We start from the raw sequence: 22,500 nt of genomic DNA on the forward strand, positions 1-22,500 counted from the left end.
ACTGGTTTAGGATTGTCACATTCTGTCATGCACCCCTAGACAAGACTAGAAACATAAGACATCTGTAACTGTGTGCATAAAGCAAACATTACAAGGATGTTTTTGCAGTGAATCATACTACACATACCAGAAGAAATTCTACGAAAGTCGTGAGAACTACATCTGGGCATCCAGGCAGGCTGTCTGCAAACTCTTATCAGCAAATTAAACTGCCTGAATAGGCCGAAAAGGAACCACTTTATGACAGTTTTCCAATGGGACTGATCATTCACGCAGGCTTAGTACGAATGTCAGGGTCAGTGTAAAAGGAGAACTCTGTCTTCAGTTTGTATTAACCAAACATCAGTAATTGTGCACTGGAAACTATGAAATGAGCAATGAATCATAGTCTAACTAAAGCACCACAGAAAAACCTGCAGTACAACACAGCAACACAGAACTAAACATCATGAACTGAGCAAGTAGCAAAGATTTGCTTTTTACCCACTGTGTTCAGCTCAGTTACAAGCGTGTTGACAAACGTCACAAATAATGAATGATGAGATCATTGTGTGAGGAAGTGTTTGTGGGCAAAGTGCCGAAATGGGGCAGAGAAGCTAAAACAGAGGCAGTTACATTTGTAGCTGATAGAACCAGTGTATGTTGCTGGGAGGGGGTAGAATCTGGTGAGGAGGTTAGAAATGCAACTGGAGAGGTAATATGATGTAGCTAAGGTGCATGGTGTCACAGCAAGGGGGGGGCAATGCAAGAAAGAAAAAGAGTTCAGAAGACAGGGGGAGAAGAGACAATGGCACTGCCTTGCAGTGTTGAGTAGATGAGGAAGAGAGACTATGTAAGTAGTACTGGGAGGATGGAGGAACCAGACAAACTAGTGTTTTTCTCCGCATTTAATATGCTTTTCCTGGCTATGTCTGTACTCTCCAATTCCTAAGTTGTGTTTTCCTACTCCCATTTTGCAATGGGCTTCCCTATCCCACTGTCACAGCATATACCCCCATACCACTGTTGGATACTCAGTCTTTACAATCCATATCAGCCCTTCAGTGACACAGGTGCACTTCTGAAACTGAGCCCTTGGCATCGAGGGCAGAAGTGAAACTGCTTTGGTATATGAAACACCATTTGAATACAAAGATACAAGAGAAGCATTAGCAACATGGAACAAAAACAAGGCGAGAAGCAGTGGGATGATAAGAAATACAAAATGGCAGGCAGATGTAACACCTAAGAACCTGGCAGAAAGAAGAGGCTCAATGGAGCAGGATGAAGATTGGAATCTGACACAGGTGACCCACTCTCAGTTAGTGGCCTGGATACTGGAGGAGGTGATGGTGAAGGGTGAGGAATGAAGAAGGAATGCCTGCTCAAATCATTACACAAAGGGAAGCTATGCTAGTGGAAGCATGAAGTCCAGTCATATACAGTGGTGGTGGTGGTGGTGATGCCAGGGCAGTGCCAAGAAGTAATTGCTGCAGTGCAGGTGGGTAAGGAAATGAGGGACACATCACTACTTAACTTGGGAGGATTTTCCTCATGGTGCCTCTGCACATTCAACTTGTGATGTAAGCCTAGCTCATGTGACACAGGCAAGGCAAAAACCTGCTGTGAGCCACATTTTGATACACTTCTTACCTAAGCATGTCCCATCCAATGAAGCATGAGGGTTTGTACCCTTATAACTTAGGCCTCTCCTGAAAAGGGGGCCCTCCTGACATGTATCGCAGTGGGGAGTGTCACATAAATGGAAACCACCGAGTACAGGAATTTCAGGGAGTTGAGCTCTGTGGTGTCCCAAAGTCAGTGGTAGCAATGTAGAAACAAAAGAGCCTGATATGATAGAAAGCTCTTCAGGCTTGGAAGAAAGGAAACAGGAAAATTTAATGTCTTACATTTATTTATCCTTTAAGTCCCACTAGGTTAGTAGCCTCTTTTCAGGGGAGACCTGAGGTGGCATTTATACTACTAGGGGAAATTTGACTAGGGCATTGGGAAACTGCCCTTACACTTTTTGATAGGTGCCATGAAATCTTTTACAGCCATCTGAGTTTATCACTAACTTAAGCAGATGGGGCCACAGCTTAAAGTCTCATCCAAAGGATAGCACATTCAGGAGTGCAATATCCCCTTATATTGGACTGATGTGGCATATCCAGGAAAAGCATTTTATGTTAAGCAATCAATCAGCCTGGTGTGGGAAAGAACCTACAGCCTTCTGGAACAAAGGCAATTGTGCTACTTATTACACCACTGATTTCAAACTTGTATTAACACCCATCACAGCCTCCAAAGAGCACAAGAAACAAAAATAATATTTGCTGACTAAATGGCAGAACTGCAAGAAAAAGTAGTCCTTGTTGCTGCACACTGTCACATCGACTGGTTCCTGGCTCAAAAGTGGTGCGCAAATTGTATCGGTACAATTAGAAAATCCCAACCTACTCATCAACAGAATGCAGTGTATCTGAAAGTACAGATCTGCTTCAAGAAAGACTTCCATCTGGCAAAGAGGCAACAGAAAGAGGAACAGAGTAATGAAACCCTGCCTGCTTCAAACAGCAACATACATTAAGCTAGTTGTACTCTGACAATGGCCAATGTATGACCTCTGTAACACACATTGTGGATAGGCAGGTGTGGCCACAGAGCCAGAGATACACATGGCCAATGTACACGTGCAGAAAACGACAGAAAGGGAGAGCAGACCTCAACAAAGAAACCTCAACAGACTTTTTAAAGCAGTAACCAGGATACACATTTAGCCAAAAAAATTCTGAGTATGACAAGGGGCAGTTAAAAGAGATAGTTTTGTACATATTTACATATATATATATTTATAGATAATATGAAACATTTGAGAAAAGTCAGTTAAAAAAGTAAAGTAAAAACCTATAAATGAGTTCTGGTTACAGACTGATATAAGAGTATGACATAATAATAAATAATGAAATCATTAAAGATTACTTTTAGAAATACTCAGAAGACTACTGGCAAATGTGTGATTATATGCAGACGTTCTTAAGTTTGATATACAAACAGTATGCATAACACAGACCTGACATGATACATGCAGTAGAAGCACATGTGAAGTATTCACAACAGCAGCAGTAGCTCACTCGTGCAGTGGGGTGGCTGTTGAATACATCAATGACCCAGATTCAGTGCTTGACAATGGCTGCTGCACAGCAATGGAGGGAAGGTAGACATGAGTATTTTATGAGGTGCTTTCCCTTTGGGGGGGTTGTCAAGGACTGATTTCAGGTTGCTGCTTATGGATGTCAGGGTCTAGACAGCAATCCTGATAGAGGCGGCAATATAGCTATCTTACTATTCTACTTGGGGATTTGCCAAGCACTCTGCCATCATTCCACATCCATGGCTCAAGGGAAAGGCCTGGGGGTGGATGACAGTGGACCAGTCTATAATCATTATACAAAATGCAGCACAAAGTATGCAATCCTAACCGCAGAGTCCAAGACAAACATATCCTAAAAGAGGTGATACCTTTACCCAGGAGGGCTATCCTGGGGATAGTGAAGTGAAAGAATAGTGTAGAAAGGGGACTGCTGGAGTAATGGGCACTCCTGATGATAACCCATGGTCCTGGCAGGAAAAACATTGTAACAATGCTCTACAGGTATGCAGAATGAGTAAGAAATGGGGAAAAATGAAATATCTGCCTACGCATCAGGGACAGACAGCCTTCCTCTGTCAGAGTCAGCTATATCTGCTACCATACCAAAGACAGCAAATAAGATCAACTTGTTTGATGATGGTGTTAAAGATCGGTGAGCTAGTTAAACAGCAAGAAGTCTCCAGCTAATATTCATGTAGTGTACAAGGTGAGTAAATAGGTGGCACCTAGGACGGTACAAAACAGCAATGTTATGCCACTTGGGAGAGCAGAAATCCAGGAAAAACAGTATGCTAGAATTCATGTTCCCAACAAGGAGTTGAGCCATGTAGTGTGATGGATGTAAAAGGAGAGAGGGCTGCACTAACAGGATGCAGAGGTTTAAACACACGCACACACAGGCATGCACACACATGCATCTACTTTACAAGCTCGAAGTTTCAAATCTTCGAACTACAAATTGTTGAGACCATAAGATTGAAATTTTTAAACTTCGAAATTGTAATAAAAAAATAATAAAAGCCCAACATTTTTTTTTTTTTCGTTTTTGCAGGGGGGCAAGACCTTCTGCACCCCCACACCCCCTGCTAAATAAATATACCAACTCTAAAATTGCACTACAGCTTGGAAAATTGTAAATTTCCTGTTCCGCACTGTATGGCGATCTTCATTCAAAACACTCAAAGTTTTAAAACTTTGATCATAAGGTCTCGACCATTTGCAGTTCGAAGTTTTGAAACTTTGAGCTTGTGATGGGAATCTGTATATAGGCACACACATACACATATTCACACATATAGGATATACATGCCTATGTATATATGTAAATACACAGCATTCCAGCATATATAGACACATACACATACACACACACACACACACACACACACACACACACATATATATATATATATATATATATATATATATATATATATACACACACACACACACACACACACACACACACATATATATATATATATATATATATATATATATACACACACACACACACATATATATATATATATATATATTTATATATACACACACACACACACACACACACACACACACACACACACACACACACACACACACACACACACACACACACACACACATATATATATATATATATATATATATATATATATATATATATCTATATATAAAAGAGAGATAATGTTTCAATACTATTGGTCAAGTGTTTCATTAATTGAATGCATTCCTGGTGTCAAATGTTGTAGAATGTAGAATCTGTCTTGTATAGGAGTAGTCAAATAGTGCAACATTTAATTTAGGTAAGAGGGAGAGTGTAGCTGTAGTTCTTGTGATACAAGGTTTGATTCCCACAACCCTCATTTACCTACTGTGTGACCTTGAACAAGTTACTTAACTAGACATTTATTCCAGGTCACCCCTGACAAGGGACTGTGTGTCCAGTGGTCTACCTGGTTAACAAATCAATATTATTTTATTATTAGCAGTGCTGAAACCTCATCATTCGGACTGAGTGTGTGTCTTTGAGTGTTCGCAAGATATAGTTAGAGTAACAGTTAGAGAGGATAGCTTTAGTGTTGTGCTTGTTCGCTGGTGGCATGTGTGTGTGTGTGTGTGTGTGTGTGTGTGTGTATTGTTTAATGGTATTTTAGGGAAAGGATACCCCAATGTGTATGGTTGGGTTGGGGCATAGGTAGGGTTAGGGTTAGAAGATGTGACCAAGGTCTGCAGGGGAGCTTCTTGGGATCACCAAATAGTAGCATTACACAGACAGAGTATCTGCAGTTTAATAGCTGCCCCCCCCCCCACCCACACCTGTTTCTAATAGATAAATATTAACAAACAAAGAACAATTACTTACAAGATTGCATTCCTGAATGTGGAAGAAACTAAAAAGTCCACTGTTTTCAAAAGCATTATTGTAGGAAAGAAGCAAAGGTGTGTGTGTGTGTGTGTGTGTGTGTGTGTGTGTGTGTGTGTGTGTGTGTGTGTGTGTGTGTGTGTGTGTGTGTGTGTGTGTGTGTGTAAGGTGGTTGCCCAGCATTTCGTAATGTGTGGAGAAGAGACATAAGCTAATCACTGTAAATGAAGTTAGAAGGAAGAAAAGCACTAAAGCTGCTTAACACAGTAGGAATACTGAAGACCTCACCTCAAAGCCTAGGGCTGTAGTGTCATAAGCATTGGGTTGTCGCTGCTGAATGGCTTTGGCCCACTTTGGAAGTTTCTGCTGGACAGGCTGAACATTCAGATATGACTTATCCCCAGATAATGAGAACTGGCTGCTTTCAGTCGACTGTGTATATTTCTTCACATAGGGAACTGGGATCACCCCTCGCTGGCCTTGTCTGTTTTCTGCTGTCCACCACTGCTCTTCATCCTTAACCAAAACTTTCATTATCTCTCCTTTCTTGAAAGGCAGATCTTCTTCATCTTTGCCACTAAAGTCATACAAAGCCATTACTAGATCCTCCTCTAGCAGTGGAGGAGTAACAGTGATAAGGCAGACTGGAGGCTTCTCTCTAGTGACCGGTTTTGTCAGAGGTGTTGTATCCAAGTAATGATCCTTGTAAAATTCCAGAAGGACAGGAAGATCTTCAAACTCAAGATCTCCAATCTTCAGTCTTCCTTGCTCACTGTGAATAATATAATGTGAAACCTATATTTGTGAAAACAATATAAAAAAAAAAACAGAACAGAAAATGATGATTACCACTTGGTAACACACATGAAGGCAGTCTGAAAGTTTACCTTGTAAATGTTTTTGTTTTGCTGATTTATCTACATGTTGGTGTTTATGTGACCCTCAGATTCTTTATAGACAATGGAAGTTGTTTCCCCCACATTTACCACTTTCAGATCCTGGGTTACTTTTTCTCAAGTAGAGAAGCCCCTCATCTAATTTTTCAAGTTGTTGCCAAATATATTCCCTGGGAATTATCTCATTCAATCAACAGCGGCTAATCTACCACAAAAAATTACACATCTGTATCAGTTTTAACCTTGCTCTTGTTGACCAGACCTTAAGTGATAAAGGTCTGAGAAAGACAATTTCATTAACCCTTTAACTAACAAATTAGATTAAAAAAATATTTAGAATATCTTCTTCTTGTGGGTGGGTGAAGGATGAGCCTTCTCTCCATTACCTCTGGCATACACATACTCATCACCTGGGACTTCCTCACCCTTAGAACATTACACTACATTCATCCAGAAGGTGCTACAGCTCCTAAAATGCACCACACTTCTATTTAAACTCACACAACTAAAGATGGTACCAGGGTGAAATTCCATCTGAAGAACTGGATCTCTAAAGCACAGAAGGACAACAAGCTCTCAGTCAGTGTCATTGCAGTAGTTTGTCTCTCACTTCATTTTCTTTATGGTGCTTCTGGTGGTAAGCAATCTGCGCTGCACACTGACTCAAAAACTGAGTGTCAGTATCTTTTTGCCAGACATCACTAACAGATAGGTACATTAATGCTGAGATGACATCTGCTACTCCTGGTCTCAACTTGTAAAGACAGTACCGTCCAGAAAGGAGGGGAAAGAGGGTCTTCATTTGAATTACACTTTCTGTGAGCTGAAGTCAAGGTATACAGACAGAGCTCTTCATTTTGGAAACTTCTGCGTTTGTGATTCACACTTTTTATACAGCCCTATATCAGAAAGCACAGTAATATGACACCAAAACTGTAGCTGACTCAACCAGCACTGAGCTCCTCAAGCAAACAGTAAAAAAAAAAAAAGTATGTTCCTTCTACTGGCACACCATTCAGGTGGTCAGATACACTACATACCCCCCACTCCAGGTACTCAAGTCTCATTTCTCTGCCATGCCCCTACTCACCTTCCACACATTACAGTAAAATAAAAAGGAGAAAAAAATATTTTGAACTGTAGCAAACTACTTGCTACAAATGTAGAAAACAGTTGCTACAGTTTATATCCTGCACAAAACGCTCAGGATTAGTTAAGAAAAAATTTTTTTTTTTACTTTTAAACAGTATTTATAATGTAACAAGCAGTTTGCTACAGTTTAGACCACACACAGAGTGCTACAGATCTCATGTTTGACCATAAATGCAATACCAGCTTTTAAAAGCTGATACTTTACTAAAGATCGATCAGGATGTTGGATGGACGATCATGCCCCCTAAGACTTTGTGCCCAGGGCAATTGTTCTTTTCGCTCACCCTAGCTACACTACTGTGTGGCACATATTGAATTCTACAGAATGGATTGTCCACAGGGGCCTGAGGATTCGTATTGGCTACCATCTACAAGGGAATTGCAGAGAACATTTCACTGTCGCCTTCAGAAGCAACCAGTTGGATGACATGGATATGTATTGTTTGAGAAGAACTAGTGGCCATCAATGCCACTAAATGAGATGTAGATGCTGCTAGTCTGTTTCAATGAACAATCCAGAAAATACAACTTTGGCACTAAGAGCATAGAAGGATTATGTGCTACTGTCCTGGATGTGGATCTCCAACACCTCGACACCCAAATTAGACTACATACTGTGCACTTGCAAGTGACTGGTTGCATTTATCTACATAAATCATGTAACAACAGAAGTAAGCATAGTTATTAGCTACTACAGGCAGCTGTCTTTCACTTTACTATTTGCTTGATGTGGCAAGTCTCAACCATTGTTGAATGAGCAGAGCTGACAACTTTTACACCTAATAAGAATGTGGGTGAAGGACTGTCTGAAATTTTTGTTTTAAGAATTACAGTTTTGAGAACTTAATAAAGCTTTACTTTTTACCCATTTTATACTGAAGAAAAGGGTATCCAGTATCTGTCTGCTTGGGATGACATGATTGACACACTTTGATGCTTTGCCAGAGATGGCCTGCATCTGTCACCCCTGGGCTTCTGAATACTGGCCAAGGCTCTTGCCACCCCTATAGTGCTTTTTTTAGGTGGTGTTCCAAAGGCCAAATTACCACCGTAACAGCTACAAATGCAATTTGACAGTCATGCTGTTTAACGCTAGAAGTCTAAATCTCAAAATTCACTCGCTCGAAGCATTCCTTGAAATGAAGAACATTGGCATTTGTGCTGTAACAGAGACCTGGTTCAAAGCAGCAGAAAGCACCCCTGCCCTACCAGGCTATAACTCATTCCAAACCTTTCAGCCCCAGAACTTGGACCAAAACTCCAAAGGCGGTGGGGTTTTCATATTCATAGAGGATCCGCACACCTCCAGACTGGTAGCCCAATATAACGCATCTGAGATACTTCAGGTGCAGCTAACATTGGATAAGACAGCAATTCAGGTCGTAGCCTGCTATAGGTCCCAAACCATGTCCCAGGACTCACACTTCATGTTCCTAAGCACCCTGGAGAATATTAGGGTCCATCCTAACACTCTCATACCGGGTGACTTCAACTACCCCTCCATTAACTGATAAAACTTCTGATGTACCAATACACTTGCCCAGTGCTTTCTAGAATTCATTAATTCCAATGCCATGGACCAGCTCGTTCTTACCCTCACTAGAAGCAGCAAAATCCTTGACCTGGTCATTACTAACATGGGCGACCATTGCTCTACACCAGTAGTCAACTCCTCCCTGGTTAGATCTGACCACAAACTAATCACCTTAGAAATCCACATCCCTACCCCCCCACACCCACCCACCCAAGGTAGCCACCATGAAAAACTTCTCCAAAGCTAACTTTGGGTTCCTATAAACAGAGGTGGCTGACTTCACAGCATACATGCAAATGGAGAATAGTTGCTTGACCACCGAATCATACACCAATGCACTGTACGAACATGTACACAAATGCATGGATTTCACCATACCCAAAAGAACCAAGACACTCTCCTCCAAAAAAAAGAAGGCAATCAGGTGGTCCCCTGCCATAAACAAACTCTACAACAGAAGGAGGAAACTGATGCAAAATAAGGTGAAGTCACAAGACTGGAAAAACTCCCTTATCAGCCTCAACAAAAGGTTGAAATCCCTCATCAAATCCTCTAAAGCTAGCTATGAAAACAGAATTTCAGCAGATAGTAAAGACAACCACAACGTCTTTGAAAGTTATGTAAAGAATCTCCACGGCAATACTCAGATTTGCTCTGAGCTACTGCACAATGGTACCTCCTATACCAAGCCAACAGATATTGCCAATATACTGGCCGACAGATTCAGTGCTAACTTTACCCTCCCCCCCAAAGGACCAATCACAATACCAGTAGATTACCAGGCACCCAGTATTACTGCTGCACAGGTTAAAACAGCACTGTCCAAGGCAAAGAATACAGCTTCTATGGGACCTGACAATATCCCTGGCTGTGTTCTACATGAACTACAGAGTGAACTGGCACCTCACCTGTGTGCCCTGTTCAATCACAGCCTCACCTCAGGCTTTGTCCCTACTGAATGGTGCACTGCTACATTCATCCCTCTCCACAAAGGAGGAGTGACTACAGACCCCAGAAATTATCACCCCATTAACCTGACGAGTCTGATATGCAAAGCTATTGAATGCATCATCATGGACCTAATAAACAAGGATATAGGGAATCTCCAAACTTTGGATACTACACAGTTTAGTTTTGTGAAGGGTAAATCATGCCTGCTCAACTTGGTCGACTTCTTTGAGTCAGTCACCAGAGCTGTAGATGAAGGCAAGGTGGTTCATACAGCCTACCTTGATCTGGCCAAGGCCTTTGATACCATTACCTACTCAGGAATCATAAAAAAATCTCATTAAGCTAGACATCAACCCCTATATCACTAGGTGGGTTGCAAACTGGCTCACAGATAGAACCCACAGTGTGAAAGCAGCTGACTCCAAGTCAGACTGCCGACCAGTCAGTAGTGGAGTCCCACAGGATTCGGTCCTGGGTCCTCTCCTGTTTGGTATCTACTTCACTGAAGTCCAGGCCAACACAAAGGGACTCTGGCTGACAAAGTTTGCAGATGATTGCAAGTTGGTAGCTATTATTAACTCCCGAAGTGATGTTGACATCCTACAGGAAGGCCTTAATGAGACCAATGACTGGTGTCAGAACCATGTCCTTAAGCTCAATGTCAAAAAATGTGTCGTCGTCCCCCTTGGGAAAAAACTGGTTCCCTTGAGTTACCACATTGATGGTAGTCCACTGAACACAATAGGCCTTATAAGAAATCTGGGAACACAGGTTGACAGCAACCTCTCTTTTGACCACCACGTTGCCACTATGGTCAGAAAGTCCTTCTATGTGACACATCTCATTGCTAAGGGTTTTGCATCCAGGAAGAAAGAGGTCATTGTCTCCCTCTACTCTTCCCTCATTAGGCCAATCATCGAGTACAATGCCCCATTTGGCATGTATCTCACTAGACACCTGCAACAACTGGAGAGGCCGCAAAAGTACCTCACAAAGAGGATCCTAGGCCTTAAACACTTGTGTCCGACCCAGCTATGTTAGAAATGCTACATCTAATGAAATCCCATTCCCTCTGCACCACACACTCCAGAGACCTCAACCTCATTACCACAATCAACAGAACATGCTGGTGGGACAGGTTCATAACCCAGAGATTACCCATGCTATGGAACAGACTTCCCATACATGTCAAGCAGAGCACCTCACTGGCCCTCTTCAAGAGAAATCTAGATGAGTGGATGGGAAATAGAAAATTCACCCCAGGGATCACTCCAGTAGCCTTACTCGACAGAGGCACTTGGAACTAAGGTCAGGTGGCATGATGCCAGGGTAATCCTATGGGCTCGGTTTGTAAAGGCTCCAGGGCCATTAGCCTAGTACACACCTATGAACCTATAAACCTATAAATGAGACATCCACTGCTTTTACAAGCTTAGAACAAGCAAAAATGAAAGTCCTATTAGTTAAAACAAAGCACTGACTTTGCTTTCATATACCATTTAAGAAGCAAGTGACTCACTCCACTAATACTGCAGCTAAATGGATGGAAAAGTGAGACCACCATTTATGTTTTAGGTTGTGTCATATATTCTCTGTTCTTAGAGGATGAGAAAGTTGGCCACAGTGGTACAGCGGTTAGTGTTGTCATCTTACAGCAACAGGTTCTCTGGTTTGATTCTTGGCTGGAATGCCTTCTGTGTTGAGTCTGCATGTCCTCCTTGTGGTTGAGTGAGTTTAAAAGACATGCAAGTAGGTGTATGTGTATGCCTTCTTTGAAGGTTGTGTGCCAGGCTGGCAACTTGACACTATAAAAACAACACTGCCAATCAATCTGCAGACTAGTGATCTGCTGTGGCAACCCCTAACTGGGAAAAGCCAAAAGACATTGAAAAAACAAAATCACATCAGCAATTCCCATGATAGCCATTTTGGGATATAAGAAATTAAAATATACTTAGCAGAACTCAACGTGATTCTGATGTAAGATACATTAGTATTGCAAAGAATATTGAGATATGTTGGAAAAAAATTTATTCACTTTAAGAGTAGTGTTTCCTGTTTAGGTAGCAAGATAATTCCAGTGTGTACAGCAAGCAAGACAGCTGATAACCACATAGCTCATCTGAAGTAAATTATATTCTTATATTCTTAGAATGTATCTTTATACAAGCTAACAGATTGCGAGAAATATTAACACAGTCCCAAAGCAGTGACATTTGTTCTGTAATTACAAATGGCTTTCTAAATGATTTGCAAGACAGTTCTGTATTTTTGGGTTTCTTACTTGAGGATAGGGACGGCTCGTCCTATCGGACTGCCGGCCTGCAGCCCTCCCACATCGAAAAAAAAAAGGAAAAACAGTCCGTGAAACAGAAAATCTATTCAGACTGCCTTTATCGGCAGTCTGAATGCAGAAAAACAGGTACCCAGAAACCTGTGCTGCAGGGTACCCAGAAATCTGTGCAGTCAACAACCGCACAGAACAGAGGAGCTCCGAACTGCTTCCTTTGTAGTCAGAGCCAATGAGGAGTGAGCTGAGAGCTCTCTCTCAGCTCTCGTGGGGATTTCGCTGTGCAGGTATTGTGTAGAGTGATTGGTTCTGTTGGATTATGTGGCTTCCCTGCAGGTCGGTTGTCGCTAGCTTCAGAAGGTAGGTGCAGACATAGTCGGGCAGTCTCTGGCTTCAGAAGGTAGGTGTAGACATGGTCGGATGGTCGCTGGCTACAGAAGGTGTGTGTGTGTGTGTGTGTGTATATATATATATATATATAAATATATATATATATATATATATATATATATATAAATATAGAAAAAATATATGCATATTTGTGTGCATGTGGGTGGGTGTGTTTTACATTGCAGCACTGAATAGTCCCTGTGTGGTATTTATTTTTTCTTGTTTTCTTGTTGTGTGTTTTAGAGGGACTACAAGCACCAATGTTGCTTGCATTTCTATTTAGCTTTGTGTGATTATAATTCACCATATTCTTTCATTTCTTCCATGGATTATGCTAAAAAATCTTTACACAAACAAGGTTTCCAGCATTTCTGTTGCACTTTGTGCAAACAGTGCTTTGCTATTTTCTTCCTTTGTTCGAACATTTATATACTGTGTGTGTTATTAATATTGGTCCATTATGAATAATTGTATATTGTTTAACTGACACATGATTATGCAAATCCAGAACATCTAAAGCCATAATAAAGAAATAGTCAAATTCTGATATACCACTCACTACTTGACCTGTGATATTGTCATTGTGATTTGCTTTATTCCAGTGACTGACTTAATAGTCATACTACAAAACTGTAGTGGAGGCTGAATGTGAACAATTTTACCACAATTGTTTAAGTGGTAATACAAAACAGGATGACCATTTATTCCATTTATTCTGTTAAATGTAACAGAAACATCAGTGTTCAGTGCTTGTATCCAAGATCCTAGTACTGCTGTATCATCAGACAGAGTTATTGATCTATCAGCTCAGAATTTACAGTAAGGACTTGAATCACTTGCTTTCCATCCTAGAATGATATATTTTATTCTGTATATGAAACCATCTTTTCAGCAACACCTAAACAGTATTACTTTTTCCCATGATGAAAGGTCAAAAATGATGTAATGAGTTTATGAAATAAAAAAATAAAAGTAACTACTAGTGTTAAAAACATGCATTTCATTTTCTATATGTAATCTCAGATGCATGACTTGTCATTATTCTGATGCCAAATTCACAATTCAACACTTTAATCGGACTTATAATGTGTATCATAAGGTTGCAGCAGCTAGTACTGCTGGCTTACAATACCTTCTGTGGTTTGGTTCCTGGCTTTGGTCTGTCCTCTGTGCAAGTTGCGTATTCTCCCTTGTGCCTGCTTGGGTTTTTTGCTGAATGCTTTGGTTTCCTACACATCCCTAAACAAAGGGATATATAAATTGGAAATACTTAGATTGTGGCCTGCTTAATACTTATCACTTATAAGGATAAGTTTTGTCTCACCAGATCCTGAATTGGATAAATCAAGTATAAGATAAGATGGATGATTGATTTATAACACAATAATGATCAGCTCAAGCCATTTTCCTTGCAGCTCATCTGGTTACTTATAAAAAAATCTTGAGAATAAAACATAAATCATTCTTTTGAGATGTGAGAAAATTGAATGTAAAGTAATGAATTAGCCATTTTTGTCAGCCTGACATCTAACATGGTAAATTACGCCTTGCAATGTAATCCATTTTGAATGATATAAACCCAGGTTTGCAATTGCTCAGATTCTAGTCATATTTTCATCCACAAGACACATTTTGTATTTAATATCCAAAATGTTTTTGCCCCAAGACCATAGGCGAAAAGGTTATTGTGAGGTGCATGCAGTGTGTACAGTTCATGGCAACCATTCTGAATTCAGAGACAGACCTATCACAGTGCTTTTGCAGGAAAATGTGCATCAGCATGTTGGGCTGTCTTCGTGGCTATGCTATATGCTAATGAGGTAATCAGAGGGAGACACATATAATAATTAGCCAGATGCTTTCCCCTTGGAACTACCGACAGTAAGGTGCTTACATAGCCAAGCTATTCGTAGACTCATTCAACTGCATAAATTAGCACTGCTACTCCTGGCAGCTCATGATAGTGAACATGGCCATAGGGTCATGTTCTTCCATTGCATTAAGGTAGATACTGGGGAGTTTAGTGGTGAGGTAGGGATAGGGGCATATGCATATGTATATGTGATGGGCTGCATGTGTGAGTGTATGTGTCTGCCTGAGAGTTAGCAGTGGTGTGTGTATCTTATATTAGGTAGGTGTATGTGTGTGTGTTATAGTAACACAACCTTTTATTCTAGCAATTTTCTAAGTTTATAAGATGAATATTTGAAATTTGTCCCTATTTTGGGACTGTATTCCCCCATTATTGGCTTTGTCCAGTTTTTTTTGTGCTAAGATTGACAGCTATGGCAAGAACTGAATTCACTGAATATGTTTGAGGGCTGTATTCCCTCATTACTGGGTTTGTCCAGGTGTTTTGTACTAAGAGGTTGACAGCTATGGTGAGAATTGAATTCACTAAATGATAGCCATTTGAGTTTCAGTCTTCCTCTCTTTCACAAAGCAGCTGATTTGGCATAGTGGTATGTTGCTCTGACTGTTTTGCACAGGGACCTTGGCAGTAAAATGTATGGTGGTAATACAGCATTTTATTCTAGCAACTTTCCAAGATTATACAAGCAGTGTTTAATGTGTCCCTGGTTCCTGGGCTTTTGCCCCCCCCCCCCAATAAAGTTTGGCTTTTTCCAGATTTCTTGTGCTGCAAAGTTGAGATGCAGTTGAATATTGAGTAGATTTTACAAGGAGCTGAGAGCTGCAGGGGAAGAGAAGTTTAGTGCTGCTTATGCTGAGTCTGCTTGCATTGTTAATAGCACAACAGGTCGTGTACTTGTTTTTGATGCAGAAGGCTGTGGGTTCTACTCCCACAAGGGGTGGATGCTGCCGTACTGAGAATGTCCTCCTTGGTGAAGATACTAACTATGAGCCTGTTATCAGTTTGCCATCCATTTCCTCTTGCAATATTACTAGCTTATCATTTTTTAATGTAATATAGGCAATTTATTCCTCAGAGGCAAAAGACACTTTATTTTCGATGAAACCATGAAATATAAAGGTGTTTGCTAGCAGCAACCTCTTCATTAGTTACAGATTTCTTTAATGTGGAATTATTTAGATGACTTTTACTTCTTCAGAGATTGTGCATATTTACTGATAATGGACTTTAGAATTGTGCATATTTACTGATAATGGTGGACTATAGAATTGTGCATATTTACTGATAATGGTGGACTGTAGAAGTTTGAGTAGACTTTTATGATGGAAATGTTCTGAACTGGGCAGTTTTGTCATTATGGGTGCATGCATTTTGTTTCATTGCTTACTGGAAAAATGTTCAAAACAAATTTAAAATGCCCTCTAACAACTGTACTGTATTGCACAAGGAATATAATTTAGTACAATCAGGAAGGTGTATCAAAGAGCTCATGTATGTTTTATATGCAAGGGGCCTATGATTTGAAAACAGCCTAAAATTAATCTTTATCTGCCACTGGCAACATGTATTTTCTTTGAATGTGGGTTTCAATGCTGTTTCAATGAATGTGAGCTTCAAGAGCAGAGAAGTTTTAATGCTGAGTCTGTTTTCATTGTGAGACTGCATTGCTTTGTTTAGCAGATGTCTTAGTGTTTGTGCTGTAAAATGCAAAATAAAACTTTCAAATGAAGTCCAAATCATCATAGAAGTAAAGCAGTATGCACATTAGTGTTTATGGTAAATGGAGTGAAATAGCCAAGTAATGGATCAGTGTAACGGCTGCAGAGGCTCCATTCGACCATGATTTTTGTGAGGGGGAAGGGTGGCAAACTCAGACAGGCCCAGCTGAACTATACCTCCCAACTGTCCAGATTTTCAAAGAATGAATAGATTTTTGCTTCTTATTCATCATAAAATTTGTGGTTTTCTGGCAAATCAACTGTCTCAGTTTATACAAGAGCAATTTTTACTACTGTTTATATGTTCCAACAATATATTTGGCCTTGTCCAGATTTATTGCATTAACAGGTTGAGATGTACATGCAAATAAATTGCTTTATAGAATTAGGCATAGCCAACCTCTCAACTGTCCCCGATTTTGGCTCAAAATGTTGCTCTTCCCCCTAATAATCCCTCCGCAAAATAGCAAATTTGGAAGAAAACATGGAGGGTTTACAATTAAGAAATAACTGTAATAATCAAAGTTATAGATTACTTTTATTTCAGAAATGCATGTAGATTCTTTTATTTTGTCAGCTGCTCAAGTTAGCAGTATTAATATTAAAGTGTCTCTTCTTTGACAGGTTCCCAGCTGTATTGTGTGGCTATTTTATATTTTTGCACCACATCTTTGGTCCATTTTTCATAAAATTGTGGGGTTTTTTTTGGCAAATTGGTGACAAATCATTAAAGACTGAAGTCAGAAAATAATGACAGACATTTGAGTTTCAGATTTCATACCCTTCAGAAAATTCATACTAAAGCAAGACCTATTCTATTATCTTTCTAAGTTTATAAGAGCAATATTTAAAAAAAATGTCCTTATTTTTGGGACTTTGTCCCACTTCTATGTATGGCTTTGTCCAGATTTCCTGCTCTGAGGTTGAGAGGTATGACAAATGTGTCAGGGCCATCACAGTCAGTCAGAGACATTTCAAATTGTGACATACTTGTTGCACCCCACTCCCCCATGTAATGACTCTGGATGTGTCTAAGCAAGGCATGCAGTGTAAATGTGCAGAGTGTCCCCCCATCCAAGGTAGACACAAGTACTACAGTGGCTTTTCATCTGTCCTTGATTTTGCAGAATGGTCTGGTTTCTGTCATATTTTTGTACTGTTGATTTATGCTTATTACTCAGAAAGTGCCTGTTGCTCTGTGTTTAAGTAGCAATGCTTTAATGACCATAAGGTAAGCTTGTCTGAGATCGTAAGATGCAAGTAAGCTTTAATAAGCATACTGTTAAAGAATTGCCAACATTGAAAGCCTTTCTGTTGTTGCCATGCAGAGAATACTTAACTAGATAACGTATAAGACTTGGGTATTGAAGGACAGGATTACATTATTTTAAAAAGCTGATTATACTTGTTGGAGACTTCCAGTCATCTCTACAGGCTTTAACCATAAACTAAACAGAATTCCAATCATGTGTGGTCCATAACCTGTACAGTAATCCTTTAAGCAATGTATCTTGAGCTTGTTTCTTGTTTGCTTTTCATTTTTTACTTTGATCATGTTTTCCCCAAGTAGATAGTTGTCAGGCACCAGGTCTTTTTTAGATAAGAAACATTTTTACAAGTGGGGGCATCACAAGAGATTTCTACTTTCAGCATGTTACTTGGTACTTTAATAAAGCTGAATATAAATTATAATTAGAACTGCAGTGCAAGGAGAAGTGGTTTGAGTTGAGTGCTGCTTGTTTTTCTTATACTTGATTTTGACTGGCATTCCAGTAATGTATTAAAAAGTAATTTATTTTTTCATGCCTCATAACCTTTTTTTTCCATCTAAATATGAAATAAGCTGTCATACAGCCAATGCATTGAAATATTTTTATTCTTCTACACTTATTTTTGTCTTGATTGGACTCTCATAATGACGGTTTTGCACCCAGGGCAGCGTATTTAATTAAAGTTAGTTTTTGTGGTTTTGAGCATAGCTCCTCCCCTTTCTAGTTGGTCACACCCCTTCCCATTGACCCCACCCATTCAGCTGTCTCCTGCAGCCCCCCTTTGATTTGAAGTCACCAGCTGCCACTGCTTGAGGAGATAACTTATTCCAAATACTAGGAGTAGCAACACCAAAAGCTTGCTTTGCTATCTTAAGAGTGCTTGTTTCTCAAAAGTCTAATAATGCAATTACAGATTACTTCAGGTTACTTTGAGGAAAATTGTAAACATGTTGGCTAAGTGTTTATAATACATATGAAGTTTTAAGGAACTTGGCACTTCTAGCCTGTGTCAGAGTCCAAAATATACATTATGTGGTCTAGTCTCCTGTGTTTTATTTATATATATATATATATATATATATATATATATATATATATATATATATATATAGTTAACTATCAAAATTCTGATAATCAGTTGTTTGAGTAATGACTTACTCGAACCAAAAGGATGTAAATGACACCATTATTCCTTCACCACAATAAACATGGTGATGTTGATAAGTCAAATTCGACATTATTGAGATTACCCAACTTACCTTGAAGTCTGGGGATGTCCTACAAATGTGGGGGTCTGCACTTCACCCCCTTCTAATTATATATTCCAACTCTGAGATCATACTACAATGAGGAAAATTTCCCAATCCCCTCTCTAGTGCGATCTCCAATCCAGTTGTAAACATCGACGCTCAAAACCACAAATTCAAGCTACATCTCGACTTTTCAGAGGTGACAAAAAATCCACTCAGGATTTTAAAGTTTTGCACTTATACCCTCAACCATATGAACAACAGTAAACTAAGTTTCGAACTTTTGATAGTAACCCTATATTTATATATATATATATATATATATATATATATATATATATATATATATATATATATATATATATATAATTTCACTGCATTTCGAGTGCATGAAGCCGAAACTTCAGAATAGCGAAATTGCATAAGCGTGAATGCGAATATGTTGAATCCGCGCTTATGCAGTGATGCTACATTACAAGAAGCGTTTGCTTGGGATGTTTGTGTTCGGACTTATAGGTGAGTGAGTGTATGTGAGTGTTTTTGTAACTGATGTGTGTGTGTGTGTGTGTGTGTGTGTGTGTGTGTGTGTGTGTGTGTGTGTGTGTGCGCGTGAGGGACTGTTAAGTGTGCGCGTTTGAGTTTTTTTCTCTGTTTGTGCGATCTCGGAGTTAGTATATATAAGTAGGGGGGGGGGGTGGGGTGCAGGGGGACTTTCCCCCTGCTTATGTTTAGTGTAGGTATGTGTGGTGTTTTGTTGTTTTTATGTTTTTTTTGGTGTAGGTGTTGTGGTTTGTGTGTGGTGTAGTGCATGTATGTTTGGGTTTGTGATTTCAGCTTTGTGGGGTTTCAGTGTTGTGCTGGTTTCGACTTTATACACTCGAAATGCTGAAATTCGAGATTTCAGCATTTCAAGTATATGAAGGGAAACCATATATATATCAGGTCGAACTTAAAGCTGCAAACAGGCAAAACTGCGAATGCAAATCCTGTCAACTCCAAAATGTCGACACACAGTTTTGAGCATCAGCATTATGAAGTGGCTCGCACTACAGTGGTGATTTGGAAAATTACTCTTTTCCTCACTGTAGTGCAATGTTGGAGTTAGAATATATAAGCAGCAGGGGGTGTGGGGGGTGCAGGGGGTTACTGGAAAACAGTAGAAATATGTATGGATGATAGTCGACGTATATTGTGGATGGTGAGTGGTCCAGTCACTGTCGAATGGCAATTCTTTCCTACTCAACAAATTGACATTCTGAGCAGTCGGCTGGATGGCTTTTCTTTGTTGCAGTTCGGGGATGTGCATAGTTGTGGTAAGTGATTTGACTATTTTGATAGTAAGCCATATTTTCACACATATATATATATATATATATATATATATATGTGTGTGTGTGTGTGTGTGTGTATCCTGTTATACACATACATAGGACTTTTTTTTTTTTGGATAACAGGGTCTTCATAAATGAATGCAGATACAACATTTGCACTTGTGTTGAAACCAAGTGTATGCTAGTTACTGTAACAGTGTGCTTGTTACAGTTATATCAAGCATCTTGGTACTGTTACAGAAACAAAAAGGACTTTTTTCACCGTCAACTTCAGGATTGAAATTTTTTCCCCTCAGCTTTGGGTTGAGGGGGCACCGGTCTGGGAAACTGCCCAGGGTACCAGCTGAACTAGTTTCAATACTGTTTGAGGTCCAGAAATACCTTATCTGTTATGGCTTATTTTCTAAAGTGGTGTGGATTGTATCAGCTCTGGTATAAACAGCAGTTAGAATACTGTGTCTTTTCTTGAAACCATTTTAGGATTCAGATGATAAACTTTATTTAATAGTGGGCTCAAGTATCTGAGAACAGACTAGTTTGTCAAATAATTTACTTATATTTATGTCAGAAACAATGTCAAGCAGTGTGCAGAGCTGATAATAACTGAAATCACATACTCAGAACTAGAGAACATAGCCAGTCTTACTAGCAGGTAGATTTAGCTCAACCCCCCCCCCCCACTCTCCTACAAAATTCTCAGACCATATACCCACACATCTACACCTAACTCAAATCTCCCAATAACAAGTTCTCAGGGCACTATCTAAGGGCAGGAACACTATACCTTATGGAGCCAGATAACATACCAGACTGCTTACCAGTACGCCTGAAGCATTACTTGTCTGATTTTCTACAGAAACTACTCAATATGAGCCTCAAAACAGACTTTGCGCTGGATGAATGGAGGGTAGCAAGAGTCATTCCCTTGTAAAAGCTTCAATAAATGCATGTAACTGTAGACCCACAAGCCTGACCAATCTCATCTATAAGGCTATGGAAAGGATCATTATTGAATTAATATATAAAGATATAGGTAACCCACAGACTCAACCCACATAACCTGATTGGCTTCTTCAAAAAAGTTACTAAAGCAATGGATTAGGGCAAAAAAGTGCACAGTGCAAATCCAGATCTCACAAAGTGTTTGACACCATCCCAGACTCAGGTATTGCAGATAAACTCTCCTAGGTAAATATTAATTCCTATGTAACTCATTAGCAAAGTGGATCACAAATAGAACACAAGATGTTAGGGGGACAGCTATACCTCCTCCAAAAGACCAGTAACTAGCAGTGTACTCCCAGGGTTCAGTCTTTAGGTCACTCCTTTTTTCATTTACTTCTCAGTGGTCAAAGCTAATGGTGTGAGTTTCTAGATGACCAAGTTTGTAGATCACTGCAAACTTGGTGCCATGATAAAGGCCAAAGAGGATACCAAGATCTGCCAAGAGGACCTGTCCTAAACAAATAGCTGGTGTCAAAAACCTGGGCTAAAACTAAATGCCAAGAGATGTACAATTGTACCCTTCAGCAAACATGATTGCATTTGTAAGTACCCCATTGACAAAACACCCCTCAAAATAGATCCTATAGTAAAGGATCTATCAACCAAAGTCAGCGATGAACTGTCCTTTAATCACCACATATTCACTGTTGTAAAGAAGCCTTTTTTCATAGTACAGCTCATATATACAGATACTGAGCCTAAATCCAACAATATTTCTATACTGATTTGAGTCAATAAGGCTGCTTGAGGAAGCTGACTAGGCTGAATAAAGGTAAGTAATATCTTTAATGAACTTTCAAAATAATTTTGGCAGACAGGATAACAGTGCTTGCTTTGGTATATAAGCAGTTTTTGCTTCTTTAATTTTTACTCAATAACTATTATTTAGTAAGATAAAGATGCCTTGCACTGTACTTGGTACTTATTAGGCCAATCATTAAGTATAATGCACCCTTTCAATAATTACCCATCCAAACATTTGTCACAACTGGAATGACCAACATGGATTCTCACTAAAAACATCAAGGGCCTAAACTGTAAAAACTATGCAGACCACCTCAAAGTCTTGTCCTTCTCAGTATTATACAGACCACTGAGAGATGTACATTGCCTTGCATACAGAAATTCAACAGACCCCATTCTGTAAGACCTATTACACATTCACAAGCCGAATGGTATCATAAACATCTTCTCAAAGAATCTCAGTCTCTTTTACAAAATAAATAGAACATCTTGGAGGGATTGGTATGCATCACAGTTACACAGATTACAGGTTCTATGGAACCACCTTCCACTCCACATAAAACAAAATACTTCCCTTACTCTATTCAAATGCAATTT

At 39.6% G+C, this 22,500-nt stretch overlaps 1 protein-coding gene across 1 annotated transcript in view; it reads right to left on the reverse strand.

The window, feature by feature from the left end:
* The window catches only part of LOC122812865 (adapter molecule crk-like), a 63,486-nt gene that overhangs the window by 2,678 nt on the left and 38,308 nt on the right, over positions 1-22,500 (reverse strand). The window contains exon 2 of the mRNA XM_044084907.1: positions 5,787-6,293. Within this exon, the coding sequence (XP_043940842.1) occupies positions 5,787-6,293 (507 nt within the window). The remainder of the gene's footprint in view (positions 1-5,786; positions 6,294-22,500) is intronic.

Source organism: Protopterus annectens, chromosome 10.part0 (assembly GCF_019279795.1).
Source record: "Protopterus annectens isolate FY-2018-M chromosome 10.part0, PAN1.0, whole genome shotgun sequence".
In the NCBI taxonomy this organism is placed as follows: Eukaryota; Metazoa; Chordata; order Ceratodontiformes; family Protopteridae; genus Protopterus; species Protopterus annectens.